General features: G+C 46.4%; 1 protein-coding gene across 2 annotated transcripts in view; it reads right to left on the reverse strand.

Moving 5' to 3' along the window:
* Window positions 1-2,383: 2,383 nt before the first annotated feature.
* The window catches only part of TMEM229B (transmembrane protein 229B), a 30,570-nt gene continuing 18,507 nt past the window's right edge, over window positions 2,384-14,446 (reverse strand). The window contains exons 2-3 of one of the 2 annotated variants that reach the window (XM_075613503.1): window positions 12,602-12,673; window positions 2,384-3,878 (exon numbers count right to left, since the gene is read on the reverse strand). In XM_075613503.1, the coding sequence (XP_075469618.1) occupies window positions 3,350-3,878; window positions 12,602-12,660 (588 nt within the window). In that variant the 5' untranslated portion in view covers window positions 12,661-12,673 and the 3' untranslated portion in view covers window positions 2,384-3,349. The remainder of the gene's footprint in view (window positions 3,879-12,601; window positions 12,674-14,446) is intronic. The other variant, XM_075613504.1, reaches the window with a different exon arrangement.

Below are 14,446 nucleotides of genomic sequence, written 5' to 3' on the forward strand. Positions count from 1 at the left end.
TTTTGATTGCATCAAGCAGGGGGGGGGGGCAGAGAAATTTCATGGATGAAAAGGGGGGCTCTGCAAAAGAGTTTGCTCACCTCTGATCTAACTTATGAGAGGCTAGCTAAATTAGATTTATTTACATTAGAAAAGATGTGTCTAAGGAGGGATATGATAACTATATACAAATATATTGGGGACAGTACAAGGAGCTTTCATAATGTAAGGAACCGGGGAACACGTCCTTTGCGATGTGTTCCCTCCTTACCTGTCATCACTCAGACCTCCACTCTGGCACCAGCACACCCCCGCTCTGCTTATAGTGCGCACGCAGCTCTTCCGGAGTGCCATGGAGCTTGGCTCCGCCTCCTTGGGCGATGTGCACCGCTCTCCAGCTGCGTGGCAAGTATTCATTTAGCCCACTTGTCTCCTGCAGCCAATCCTTGCCTCCGCGCAGGCCGCGCCTCTGCTCCGCCTCCCTTGCTACTGGTTCCTGTGTGCTATAAATACTCTGCAGTTCCCTTCCTGCTTTGCTGAGCATAACTTGTTGTAGCCTTGAGCTTCCACATCCGTTGTGCCTGGCTCCTTGTCCTGTGTTCTTCCTGCAGTTTGACGCTTCGTGTACCGACCCGGCTTGACTTTGGAACCCCTCTGGATACTGACTCTGGCTTACCCTCCACTCTACGGACCTCTCCAGCCCCAGACCACGGCTATACGGACTTCCACGATTCTGACCTCTCCAACCCAGACCACGGCTATACGAACTTCCACGATTCTGACCTCTCCAACCCAGACCACGGCTATACGATCTTCCACGATTCTGACCTCTCCAGCCCCAGACCATGGCTATACGGACCTCCACGATTCTGACCTCTCGAACCCCAGACCACGGCTAACAGACTTTGACTATTCTGACCTCTCCATTCCAAGACCTTGGCAAGCATCAACAAACCCGCTCTCTCCAACCCAGACCCGGCTACGTTTGACAATCTGCCTGCCGGGCGCGCTTACGCTGCTGTGGGTGCGTGGTTTTCTACTTCCCCACCTCAGTACCGGGGTCCTGTCTTGCTCGTGGGCAGCGCAAGAATTACACAAAAGAACTATTCATCCCAAGGGCAGTACAAAGGACTCGGGTCATCCCATAAGGTTGGAGGAAAGGAGATGTCACCAGCAACAAAGGGAAGAGTTCTTTACAATAAGTTCGGTTAAAATGTGGAATTCATTACCCATGGAGACTGTGATGGCAAATACAATAGATTTGTTAAAAAAAAAAATTGGACATATTTTTACATAGGAAAGGTATACAGGGATATACCAAATAAGTATACATGGGAAGGATGTTGATCCAGGGATTAATCCGATTGCCAATTCTTGGAGTCAGGAAGGAATTAATTTTTCCCCTTATGAGATATCATTGGATGATATGACACTGGGGTTTTCTGTTTGCCTTCCTCTGGATCAATAAGTAAGTATAGATATAGGATAAAGTATCTGTTGTCTAAATTTAGCATAGGTTGAACTTAATGGACGCATGTCTTCTTTTCAACCTCATCTACTATGTAACTATGTAACTATGTAACTATGTAACTATGTAATGTGGAAATGTCATTCTTTGTTTCTAAGCAACTACGAGATCAAGTGAATAAATACACAAGCCATTAAATAGTAAAGTTTATTTACTTTATTTCTTTGACATTATGGTACTAGCTAAAAGGTTACGGAAAACCTTTATCTAATCTATGTATGTGGTATCCACAGTGATCACAGTGTATTGATACAGAGTTCCCCTGCTTTTTAGCTATGAATTCACTGCTTCACTTTTTATTTTTTTAAGCAATAAGGGGGTTAAAAAAAAAAAAATTCTCTTGTTTCTTCCTTATTGCTTAAACCATTTGAAAAGAGCTTGGTCCTCCTGTGTTGAACAGGATGTCCCTCTATTGCACTACCACTGCTCTTTTTCAATGCTCTTCAATTAATTGGTATAGGTTTTAAAGTCACTGCATGCCAAATAATTCAATTAGCAGAGTACATCTTTAAGGTGAGAATGACCAGCATTTCAGTGTCATGTAACAGGTGGGTTATTCCCCCTGCATATCAGCTGTGTTACATGGAATCCATAAGTGAATTGTAGCACAACAAGGCCATAGCAAGATTTAAGTGCAAATGTAGAACTTGCAAATATACAGTTTGGTAAGTACTGCTCAAGTATTTACAACACATCCTCCTTATGACACTTTGTGATACAACATTTTAAAAACAAAAAACTGTTGTTTCAACACTTGAAACCCCCCTGCTAGCATAATTAGTTCTCATAGCAGGTTAGTAAACAATCACTTTTCGTATTTCCCAGTAGCATACAGTACATGAGTATCATGTAATTCCCATAGATCACACACATAACAGTTCCTCCAGAACAGCTTTGTTATAAGGTTTTTTCTTTTGCAAACTGCTTTAATTATTGTAGATTCTGAGGATTCTTAAGGACATCACCTATCCTATCTACAGGAGCATCGTCTTGCAGTGTATCAAATCCCGTTCTTGGCAATGGATGGATCTCCATTAACATAGAAAACCTTTATAGATGGAAGAGTTTCAGTATACAGCAAGCCACTCTTTCTGGCATTGGCCGTGTCTTGCATGAGCAAAATCTGGTACTTTACCTGCGACAGCTGTTTGAATGAGTTCTAAGGTGAGGAGAAGACCTGAGTGGTTGGCCAATAAGCCGGTATTTGTATTCAGGATATCAGCATTCAACAAGCAGTAAAAAAAAAAAAAGAAGCCAAACAAAGTTCTACCTATAATGAAGAATATAGGTACAGGTTTATGTAAATGCAGGAGACAGTCACCGTTGGATGTTTGTGACGCAATGAAGCTTGGCGGGAAGACCATGGAACCATAAAGAGACAGGACATGTCTACATCGTAGACTTTCATTGTACAATGCTGAGTTTTGGAGTCTCCGTAATCCTGACCTGCAGTGCAGAACCGTTCTTTGTAGAACGACTCCCTGGGAGGTATTGTTTGCAAGCACCACAACAGTTTAAAAGCCCATCTCTAAATGTTATACTTAATGTCGTAAACGTATCCTTTCTGCTAGGTTCCTAGTTTTTGCATGGTAGGCTGCATTTTGTTAATAGAAAGGATTGCAGATAAAATGTGTCCATTGTTAAAAAAGTCACAGTTACAGATTCAACGGGCAGCTATTAACACGTTCTCTTTGCAGCCAAAAACAAAATGGATCATTTTTTTTTTTAAAAAAGAAGATTTTTCATGCGACCTATAGTCAATTATACATCATCAAGAAACTTGCAAGACTAGGTAATTAGCATTCCTCAAGTGTAACCCTTTTATGTTTCTGGTAGAGATCGTTAGTCGCGTTTGACGTGGCCGTTTGCCAGGGATAAAGTGGTCATCACAGGGGCGCCCGGCTCTGCGTGCTCGTCAAACCGTAGGCGGAGGGTGTTCCTAATGACGAGCTGCTCCATGAGAAAGGCGGCACAGAACCACGGGACAGCGTACTCCAGCGTGATCAACCCCATAAAGTCAAAGTCAAACTGCGAGTAGTCCCACGGGCAGGCGTCAAACTGGCGTAGAATGTAGCCAGTGGTAAATTCCCAGAGATATGTCCATAAGGTGTAAATCAAACATCTTATGAAGATGTTACATTTGTCTTTTAAATACAAGTACATCTTCTCAACAATGAGAATGGACGTGCCATATATAAAGAGGGCCCATACGCTGGTGACCCCGGGGAATTTCCAATTGTAGTTGACCACAAAATCCCATGCGGCTGTAAACATCACCTCGCAGAAGTAACCATGAATTGCATAGAGGTACCAACGAGACAGAACTTTCAGTGGCTCTGGGGATGACATCCTGTCAGTCGCTGGAGTTACACTGGAAAGAAACATAAAAGGTGTATTAATACTTTGTTTTCAGCAACTACAAGAACAACACGTTCTCATATTCCTGCAGCTCTGTATATAGATCTGTATGAATCCTGGCCCCAAAGATCTTTTTTTTGGGCGCAGCAGGCACAGGTTTATAAAGCGACTTGCCCAAGGGCACAAAAAACTGACGGTTGCATTCGAAGCAGGTTAACCAGTTTCATACAGACGAAAAAAAATTCAAGCACCAATACCCCTTATTATACAAGGAATTAATAACCCGTGATAACAAGTAAAAATATACAGTCCTGGTAAATAGTGCTGCTCCTTAAATACAGACTCGATCCAAGTCTAAGAAAGGACGAAGAAACAGGATCCAGAGCACAAATAAATGCCAAGGGCATATGGAATGAAAACAATAAATATATATAGTGTGATATTGTATGAACAACTTGAAAAAGCATACTGTAGATACTGTAGGTAGTAGGTATCTCATTCGCATGTTACGTGAGGGAGTCAGGCAGTATGGTTACCAAGGGTGAAAAAATCGCATATAATTCTTGCTCAATCATCCATACCATATCTTTATGGTTTTCATTTCATATGCCCGTGGCATTTATTTGCACTCTGGATCCTGTTTCTTCGTTCACCAGTTTCATACGCAGTGTTTTTACCACTAAGCTACTCTACAGACCCTCCCGGTACATGCACCACTGCTCTCTTATCTAGGAGGATAATAACAGGGCAAATGATAGCAAGAGTATCAATAATGATGCACAAAGTTCTCGTTACTGATTGGCTGGGTGTGAGATGAGTTGTGGAACCGGGGTGTCCCTTTCTCCTGGATAAACTGGAAATAAGGTAAGGTTAAAATTCATATTTGTGGGTGGGATTCCAAAGTTCTTAACTTGTTTAGTTTGTATCTAAACTTTCAAGTCTCATGTGTGCAGGTATTTATTTATAGTGCCAACCCTATGCACAGAAATATTATACAACACAACACATGAAGACAAAATACAAAATGAATGAATACCCAATAAAAACAAATCGCTGTGCTTGGTATGCAACCTCTAAGATGCTTATTTTTCAACATTGTTCCTTATTAAAAGGTACTCCCAAAACCAATCTTGAAAGTGAGCTCAATCTGCCCTTTAAAAAGCAGATTATCAATATTAGTTTTATCGCCTGTTTTATTTATTTTTTTAACATATATTTTAAGAAAGGCCCAAAACTTGCAGTACTGTTCACACTGCTGCCGATTTGAACTTTCTTCACTCCACTAGGCAGTATACAACAAAAAACAGAGAAGCCTAAAGCTACATCCAATATGACAAAAATACACAGTGAAATACCTATACTGTATAGCTCTTGAAAAAGGGTCATTTAGTTAAACCCTTTGGCCAAAGCATTTTAAGCCTGCAAGCCACATCAAGGCATGACCAAATTTGCTGGTCCTAGCTCCACTAGGCAGCACAGAGCTTTTTTCCATGCAGGCTTCAAAGAGACTTATCAGAGAAACTATTCTTGTCCTGAGCTTCTCTGATAAGGCTCATTGAAGTCCAGTGATGTCACAAAGTGGGAGGGGCTTAGCTGCCTCAATGTGGTTTTTGGAGGCTAATTGTTTAGTAATAAACACAGTATCAAAAATCAGTGAGCAGGGGGGAAACCAGAGAGCTGGAAACAGCACAGTGAAGAAATCGAGTACAACATAAACCTGCAGAGGGAACTGCAACTTTAAAGTTCTTAAAACAAGTCCTTTGATAAGTGAAATATTACCCAAGAAAAAAAATGAGTTATCAGCAATGATTAAAGTCATTGGGGCTTATTCTGTAAGCTCCGTTAGCGCTGTTCCATGCGATCTACCCGGAAAGCCCCATTCAAGTCAATGGGGCTTTATCAGCACTAATGGAGCTTACAGAATAAACCCCATTGACTTTTAGTAGAGACTAGCTGATGTACCCGGCGTTGCCCGGGCGTGGAAGGGCAGGGAGCATGGAGTGGAAGGGCGGGGGGGGGGAAGGGGCGTCGAAGGGCGGGGGGGGAGGGGCGTCGAAGGGCGGGGGGGGAGGGGCGTCGAAGGGCGGCGGGGGGGGGCCAAGGGGCGTAGAAGGGTGGGGAGGGCAAAGGGCAGGGGGGCAAACGGCAGGGAGGGGCGGGGGTGCAAACGGCAGGGAGGGGCGGGGGGGCAAATGGCAGGGAGGGGCGGGGGGGGCAAACGGCAGGGAGGGGCGGGGGGGCAAACGGCAGGGAGGGGCGGGGGGGTGGCAAACGGCAGGGAGGGGCGGGGGGGCAAAGGGCTGGGGGAGGGAGGGCAGGGGGAGGGAGGGCAGTGGGCAATGGGAAGGGAGGGCAGGGGGCAAGGGGCAGGGGGGTAGGGGGGGGCAAAGGGCAGGGGGAGTGAGGGACGCGGTAAATAACCCATTCCCCTGCGTGTACTCACCTTGTACACGGCTGCGCTCCTCTTCCTCCGGGTCATGGCCGCCCTCCTCCTCCACCTCGGGCTCCTCCGCGGCGAGGCTGACACGCTCCGGTGAGGAGGTGCTGTGCCTCTCGCGGGGAGAGGCGGAGACAGCCGGAGGAGCGCCCTCGGGGACGGGGAGCGGCCTGTGTGAGGGGAGAGCCGCAGAGAGCGTGCTGAGTGTGTGTGTGTGTGTGTGGGGGGGGGGGTTGAGCGGGGGGTGAGCGGGTGAGGGAGAGCGCTGGGTGAGAGAGTGTCCTATGGGTGGTGAGAGCCGTGGGGAGCGCTCTCGGGGATGGTCAGTTGGGGGAGCGGCCTATGTGAGGGGAGAGCCGCAGAGAGCGTGGGGGGGTGGTGTGTGTGTGTTTTGGGCCGTCACTCCGCCTCAGGCCAATGAGAGGTGTGCGGGGGCGGGCGGCCCAAGGGACCAATGAGATTTCCCCTAGGGACACAGGCCATGCAGACAAACATACAGTGCTTTCACAAATATATAGTAGATAAGAGAAGGGAAGTCAAGTGATGACGAGGAAAAATGATAATTAAGTAACGTTGGCTGCGTTCAGTTAGAACTACGAATTTAAAATCATTTTGGACGATAGTATTTGTGGAGCCTCTGAAAGGTCGGGCGCCCTTGGCAGGTCGGGCGCCCTTGGCAGGTTGGGCGTCGTTGAAAGTTTGGGCGCCCTTGGGAGGTAAGGCGCCGTTGGAAGTTCGGGTGTCCTTGGAAGGTCGGGTGCCCTTGGCTATAGCCCAGCTAGCCCACGACTTAAGATCACACTGCCTGCATCACGTGGCCAATAGGAAGTCGCGCCGGAAGACATCATGGCTTCTTATTGACCACCATTTTGCTTCCCCTGGCTGGGACAGTACCGGTGGCACCCTTTCAGGTAAAATAGCACGATTCAGCTCCACGGACCTCCTGCTCCCCACCATGTAAAAAAAGGGGGGTCAAAATAAAAACGACCAATGGAAACTGCTCCTTTAATTAACATAATTCATTGAGAAATATTCAATGTCATATTCGTGTATTATTCTTATTCACTTCTAAAAATCAACACAATTAAAAATGTGCTGCATGATAGCGAAGAGGTTATGTGATTACTAAAGCCGGCTTCTTATGAGTAGATCTGCTGGGGCAAGAAGAGTAGAATACGAGTGGTTCATTAGATGAAAGGGAAGTGGCCATCTACCTCTTATATGATAACACGGTGTCTCAGGCACAGAGTTAAGAAAAACCCGCATGTTAGAAACGCAAACTCATTACTCTAATACATTGTGCGTGAATGGAACTCTTAAAGAGATGTATTACGTTGAGTTGGAAGGTGGAGACAGCCATAGTGATCTAGGTTGGAAAGTTCCATTGCGTGATACACCCTTTATTAAATATGTCCCGTATACTCCATTATAACGCCGAAGGTGAGATTTATCGCTCCTGTCAATATAGCCAACATGAAGCTCTGGGCTTCCATTTTCTATAGAGAAAAAGGACTGCAGTCGATGACAATGCATTGGGATTAGAGTTACAAAACAAGGCATGAACCAAAGTCCGATGATGTGGAGCTCAGTTGGCGTTCCTTAAAACTGGCAACAACTCACGGAAATCTCAATAAATGGTGAAGCCTGTTCGCCCGTAACCGCACAAATCTATTCGCCAATAAGATGATTTGCATGTAAAGAAGTCCAATTGCACATGATGTTCAATAAACTCTGAACAGCTGTTGTAACATAATCGCGATCTGGTTCTCCTATCTATTTTCACTTAGTCCAGGAGGCCGATTTGGCTGTATACAGTATATCACAGCGGTGGCTATAATAACCAAAGCTGCCCTATACTGGCTGGAAGAAACTAAATAAATAAAAATGTAATAAAATATGAACACCTTACTAACCAGAGTGCACAATTCCATAACAGTTATGGTTACTAATGGTATAATAACCCCAACACTATCCTAATTACCTACCCTTGCATGGCAATGTCTTACTAAAGGGGTTTAAGTTTCTGCATCTAAAATAGTTAACAAAGAAGTCCAGAGCAACATCCGATGTGACAAAAATACACAGTGAAATAACTATATATCTCTTGAAAAAAGGGTCATTTAGTTAACCCTTTGGCCAAAGCGTGTAAACCTGTGAGCCCCTTTCAAGGCATGACCATAATATCGCAGGTCCTAGACACGAACTGATTAAAATTAAACGCTTTGGCCAAAGGGTTAACTAAATGACCCTTTTTTCAAGAGATATATAGTTATTTCACTGTGTATTTTTCTCACATTGGATGTTGCTCTGGACTTCTTTGTTTCTTGTTTTATACAATTAGCCTCGCCCACTAACACTCCTTTTGACACTTATATACATATATATATTTGGTGGTAATTTGGGGGGGGGGGGATTCTGAGAGCTTGCTGGGTATCTGTGTGTTTATCTAAAATAATTACCCTGATTGCGACAGCACTTGTTAATCTGATCTGCAACCTGCATATTTGTTCATATCTTGAAAAGGGGGGAAAAAACAGAAAGCTATTAATCCCGTCCCTGCTACTTTATGAAGCTTTGTGAATCATTCTAAGGGCTGGGACCCGCTGCGCCCGGTGGTGCGGGCGGCCGCGTGAGCGCTACTCACCATGTGATGGTGCCCTCCCGAGCCGGTCCCAGTCCCTCCTCCCTGCACTGCTCACTACACGCTGTGACGCGTCAGCCGGCAGGGGATAGAAGAGAATTGTAATCCCAAGCGGCGACGCGTCACGTGGTGTGGCTGTGAGCCAATGAGGAGGGGAGGCTTCGGGGAGCGGGGAGGAGAGGGAAAGCAGCTGCAGCACCAAGGGAGCCCCCCTTCTCCCTCCTACAGACTCTCTCTTCATAGTCTGCAGTGTAAGCAGATGCACGGGATGGGGGAACCCCTGGCAATGAGGAGAGGAGGAGGAGGGGAGGCTTCGGGGAGCAGGGAGGCTGCGGGGAGCGGGACACATGCCTGTCCTCACACTCATTTACATGCAGGGCCTGGGGGACGGGGCCCGGCTTCAGGGCAAACTGAGGGGGGGTGGACGGGGGGGGGGACTTTACAGCACCCGATTAAACTGTGGAGGTACCGTATGTCAATTTTATATTCCACTCTAGCACACGGACACACGTCATGGCCGCGCTCCCCCTCGTCATGGCCCCGCCCACCCGACCCGTTTGGTTACGCCCCCCCCCCGCTCCGAAAAAAGTTTCCTGCAGATCGCGGTGCAGTGAGTTGCACGCGCCGCCGGCAAGCAAGACAGCCGTGCGGACGCGTGCAACGGGGCCTTAGCCTAATATATCGGCTCTTATTGTGAATACATGTACATTGTTTATAATCCATTGATTCTGCTGTGCTTTGACTTCATGCAGCGCGCAGAATATACAGATGCAGCGGCCATAATTTGACGAAATCACGCAGTATATACTTCGGAATACCCATGTGATGGCGCGGGAATACTTCCAGCCGTACTGCGAGTGCATAAAATGGCATTTCAGTGTTCTGGTTTTTAAACACCTGAAATTGACACAGTAGCACAGTACTGTACACATTACAATTCATTCATTTCATTGCATATAATTGCACACAATCCATAAAATTCAAACAAAGCGCGCGCGATAAACCTGTGTGCCTGGGGCGATTGGCTGCGTTCATGCCGCATGGAGTACAGCAGCGCACACGAAAACGGAGCCGTGATGACTTAAAATAACGGCCGCTGCATCTGTACACCGCACCTCATAGGATGAAGCCCAGCCCAATCAATTCTACAGTGTATATTGAATATGCAACAAAAGTGGAAGTGCTATGGCATATAACATTGGCATGCACACACATTTTAGCCCCCCTACTGTCAGAGAGGATAGTAACACATTTGAAAACAATGGGAAATAGAGGGGTTAATGGTGTCCTGTGCCATTTCTAGCTGCTACCCCTAATGCTTTTGAATCCCAAATCATAAATGAAGACAGAACAACCATCAAGAGCAATGAGGAATCTCCACAGACAACCAATCAGGCAATACAGGAACGGATAGAGAAATAGGACTCCGAGTGCGAGAATATCTTCTCAGGAAACATCATTGCAACACTGACCCCACAGGAAGTAGCTCATTGGAGCAGGACCTCCCTTGCCTTATGCCGTCATTTACCGATCACACATCCTCCTCATTGTACTATATTACTTAGAACAGCAATCCCCAATAAAATTTATGGAGAGAAAGAGAGAGAGAAAGAGAGAGAGAGAGAGAGACTGAGAATCCATGGTTACATGGAGCCCATAAGGTTGAAACATGCCTGTGAATGGTTTCTCTGGCTTTGCATCTGTGCTTTTAAAGCTGTTAACAGCGAGCATGAGCTTATATGGGCTCCATGTAACAATGGATTTTCAGACAAAAGGTGACACATTGTGTGCTTATTTGCATGTCATTTCCCAGAATCCCTTGCTGCAGTGGGAGCACTGTATGCTGGGGATAATGGTGAAAGGCAGGGTTGCAGACCTGTCTGAGACGTGAATGTGCTCACAACTGATCTTTTTATTTGCTATATGCAATACGGTGGAGGTTTCTTGTTGCCTTTTTTACCCACCATAATTTAAAACGTGATGGTATGTATGTATGTATTCATGCATACATACATACATGCTGTACATACATACATACATACATACATACATACATACATACATACATACATACATACATACATACATACATACATACATACATACATACATACATACATACATACACGTGTGCGTATGTGCAGTGTTATAGACACTGTATCTCTTTTTAAGTCTAAAAATCAAGGCCTTTTGATGCAGGATACAATAACATAGTAGGGAAAGGGCACATTGTTAAGCTTAGGTGCAGTGAGCAGGGAACAGACATCAAGAAGCCAAGCGAGAATACATACAAAAATCAATATGTCGATTCCTCTCTGTATTCTTGCCAGTGCCTGACTGAAATCCTTAATTTGTGTAAGCAGGAGGCACAAGGTGGTGGCAAAGTGTGGTTAGGGGAAAGCAAAGACCCGCAGACTCTGTCTCTAACTCTGGGACATTGCTAGGATCCCTCTCTGCTCAGTCACCCTACAGCTAACACTCTAACCCACGCCTTTCTTCTGTCCTATCTCGATCACTGCAACCTTCTGTTATCCGGACTTCCTGCCTCACACTTCTCTTCCTTACAACATATTTTGTTTCTAAAACTCTGCGCTGGGATTATAATGCTCCCCCTGAGGTCGCTCTCTGCCTATCTCCTCCGATCCCTTGGCTAGTTGTCATTACATTTCTGATCACCTACAAAATTGTCCTTTTCTCTGATAAAACAACAAACCAAGCGGGCAATTTAAAAAAATTGTTAACATATGATTGAAGCGGGGGGGGCTCGGGAGCTGAACACCATCAATCCAGAGACCCCCTGCAACCAGAGATACTTACCTGCATAGGGGGTGCCGGTAGCCACTCCGCTTTTCTAGCAAGGTTCACGTAATGGCGGAGTTTCAGAGCTTCCGCGCCCCCTGCGGGCCAATAGGAAGCTCTGATGTCATCTCAGTTCACTTCCCTATTGGCCAGTGTGTCGCGGGAGCTTTAAACTTTGCTGAGATACAGACCTCTGTATGGGGTGCCGGTATCTCAGGAAGCTGGGGTGCCTCCAGAGCTGAAATTAATGGGGTTCAGCTCCAGAGACTCCCTGCTTCAATCCCATGTTAAAAAAATAAGAAATAAAAAAACTTCTGCATGAATTATTACTCCTTTAAGGCTCTTCCCTCCTCTCCCCCCCTCTTTATATCTCCACTCCCACCTCTCATTATATCCCTGCTCACATACCACGTTCCTCTCAGTCGCAGCATTTTTCTCTGCCTGAAATCTGTCTCTCACACTGCTCCCTACTTCTGGAACTCTCTACCAGCAACTATCCAGCAATCCCCTTCCCTCCCCATCTTCAAGCCCCAGCTTTCCAAGGAGGCACTTCCATTGCAGTGTAATGTGACCATGCGATGGGCTGCAGTCTGAATACACTCACCCTCTTGATCTTCCCCTATAACATTTGCACGTCAATGTACTACTTCAGTCTCTATGTACCTCCCAATACACCAATTAGATTGTGAGTTCCCAGGTCAGATTCTGTTTACTTTTGTGCATTACTCACTGGGGTATCTGGGGTGGTCCGGTTCTGTCCCTTCGCCAATTACTTAGCATTATGTGGCTCAACTATGACATTGACATTGGTGTGATTCTTTGCCAGACATACAGTAAGTTACAAGAAAAGTTCACATACCTTTGCCTAGATGAGGTGGCAGAAAGTGAACGTACAATCCTTGCCCTGTGCGGTGGCATTACAGAGAGACACCTGCAACAAAGAGTAGGTCAGATCATCAGCACACTCAGAGCCATCTTCACGAAGGCCTAACCCAAGGGTAGCCAACTCCAGTCCATTGAGGAGAGCAACATATTGCACAGAGATGGCGTTGAAGTGTAACGGAGAGCCTCTGCAGCCCCGATTTCTCACCGGGATTTCATAGCGGACGAGGGAAAGGCATCCAGGGCATTATTCGTATTGTAGACAGATATTCAATGCCACGGCTATCGAACATCACATGGTCGCTTGTGTAGGAATCACATGGACCTCTGCTGATGTTGAAATGAAGAGGAAGCACTTAATGCAGGGGTTCCTAAGGGCCACCAGCAGGTAATGTTTTCACTGCCACTGATTGAGCCACCTGTACTGAAGCAGGGATATCCTTAAAACCTGACCTGTTGGGGGGTCTTGAGGACGGGAGTTGGCCACCCCGGTCTAACCTCTTCAGTGCAGGAGTGGGCTAGCAACCCATTTGTCTCTCTGTGCCGTGTCTCTCCTGCAATCACACCAGAAATGTCTCTCACTGCCCCCACCCCTCGAACGCTCTTCACCTCACTATCCATCATGCCCCATATTTCTCCATCTTAAAGACCCACCTGGATAGTCATCTTTACAATGAAGAATTTCCATAGCCGCGTAATGCTACCTCACAAACCACGTCGTACATGCATTTAGCCCTTTGACCTACAGTAGCCCTATAATATTTGCACTTCCATGTACCCCTGCCTTTCAATGTCACCAGAACACAGGGGCCAGCGTGGCACAGGAGGCATCCAGTACATGGTAAAGTGTGTGTGTGGTGGGGGGATTGTGGGGTATTGTGCTGTGGGAAGAGGGGGGGGGATTGTGGGGTGTTGTGCTGTGGGAAGAGGGGGGGGGATTTTGTGGGGTATTGTGCTGTGGGGAAGGAATTGTGGGGTATTGTGCTGTGGGAGGCGGGGGGGATTTTGTGGGGTATTGTGCTCTGGGGAAGGAATTGTGGGGTATTGTGCTGTGGGAGGAGGGGGGGATTTGTGGGGTATTGTGCTCTGGGGAAGGAATTGTGGGGTATTGTGCTGTGGGAGGCGGGGGGGATTTTGTGGGGTATTGTGCTCTGGGGAAGGAATTGTGGGGTATTGTGCTGTGGGAGGCGGAGGGGATTTTGTGGGGTATTGTGCTCTGGGGAAGGAATTGTGGGGTATTGTGCTGTGGAGGGGGTTGTGGGATATTGTGCTGTAGGCGGGGGAGATTGTGGGGTATTATGCTGTGGGAGGAGGGGAGTTGTGGGGTATTGTGCTGTGCGGGGGAGGGGGGGGATTGTAGGGTATTATGCTGTGCGAGGAGGTGGGGGGGGTTGTGGGATAAAGAAAAATGGCTTACGTTAATTGGTTGGTGCCCGCCACTCTCTCCTGAACTTTCAAGTGTGCCCTTGGGCACAAAAAGGTTGGGACCCCTCGAGTTAGCGGCTTCCTACTGTGCTGCCATTTAAAGCCCTTTAATAAAAATAAAACTGCAAGTGGGAACTGGGGGACCCTAGAGCTAAAATATAGTGCGGTTCAGCTCTGGAAAACCTCCCTGGTTTCCATGCTTTAAAAATGGAGGAGTTTGATAGAAAGAACTGCTGTTGTAATACTATATTACTAAAGAGGGGTGTGATACATGCATTAAATACTTTTTATAATAGCCACTATGTTAAAGGCATAAACCAGTTAACCCCTACGATGCATAATATCGTATATTTAATACCTACATATTGGAAAGTTAAACCCACGCTGGGATACTTAT

This window comes from Ascaphus truei, chromosome 9, assembly GCF_040206685.1.
Source record: "Ascaphus truei isolate aAscTru1 chromosome 9, aAscTru1.hap1, whole genome shotgun sequence".
NCBI classification, from domain to species: Eukaryota; Metazoa; Chordata; class Amphibia; order Anura; family Ascaphidae; genus Ascaphus; species Ascaphus truei.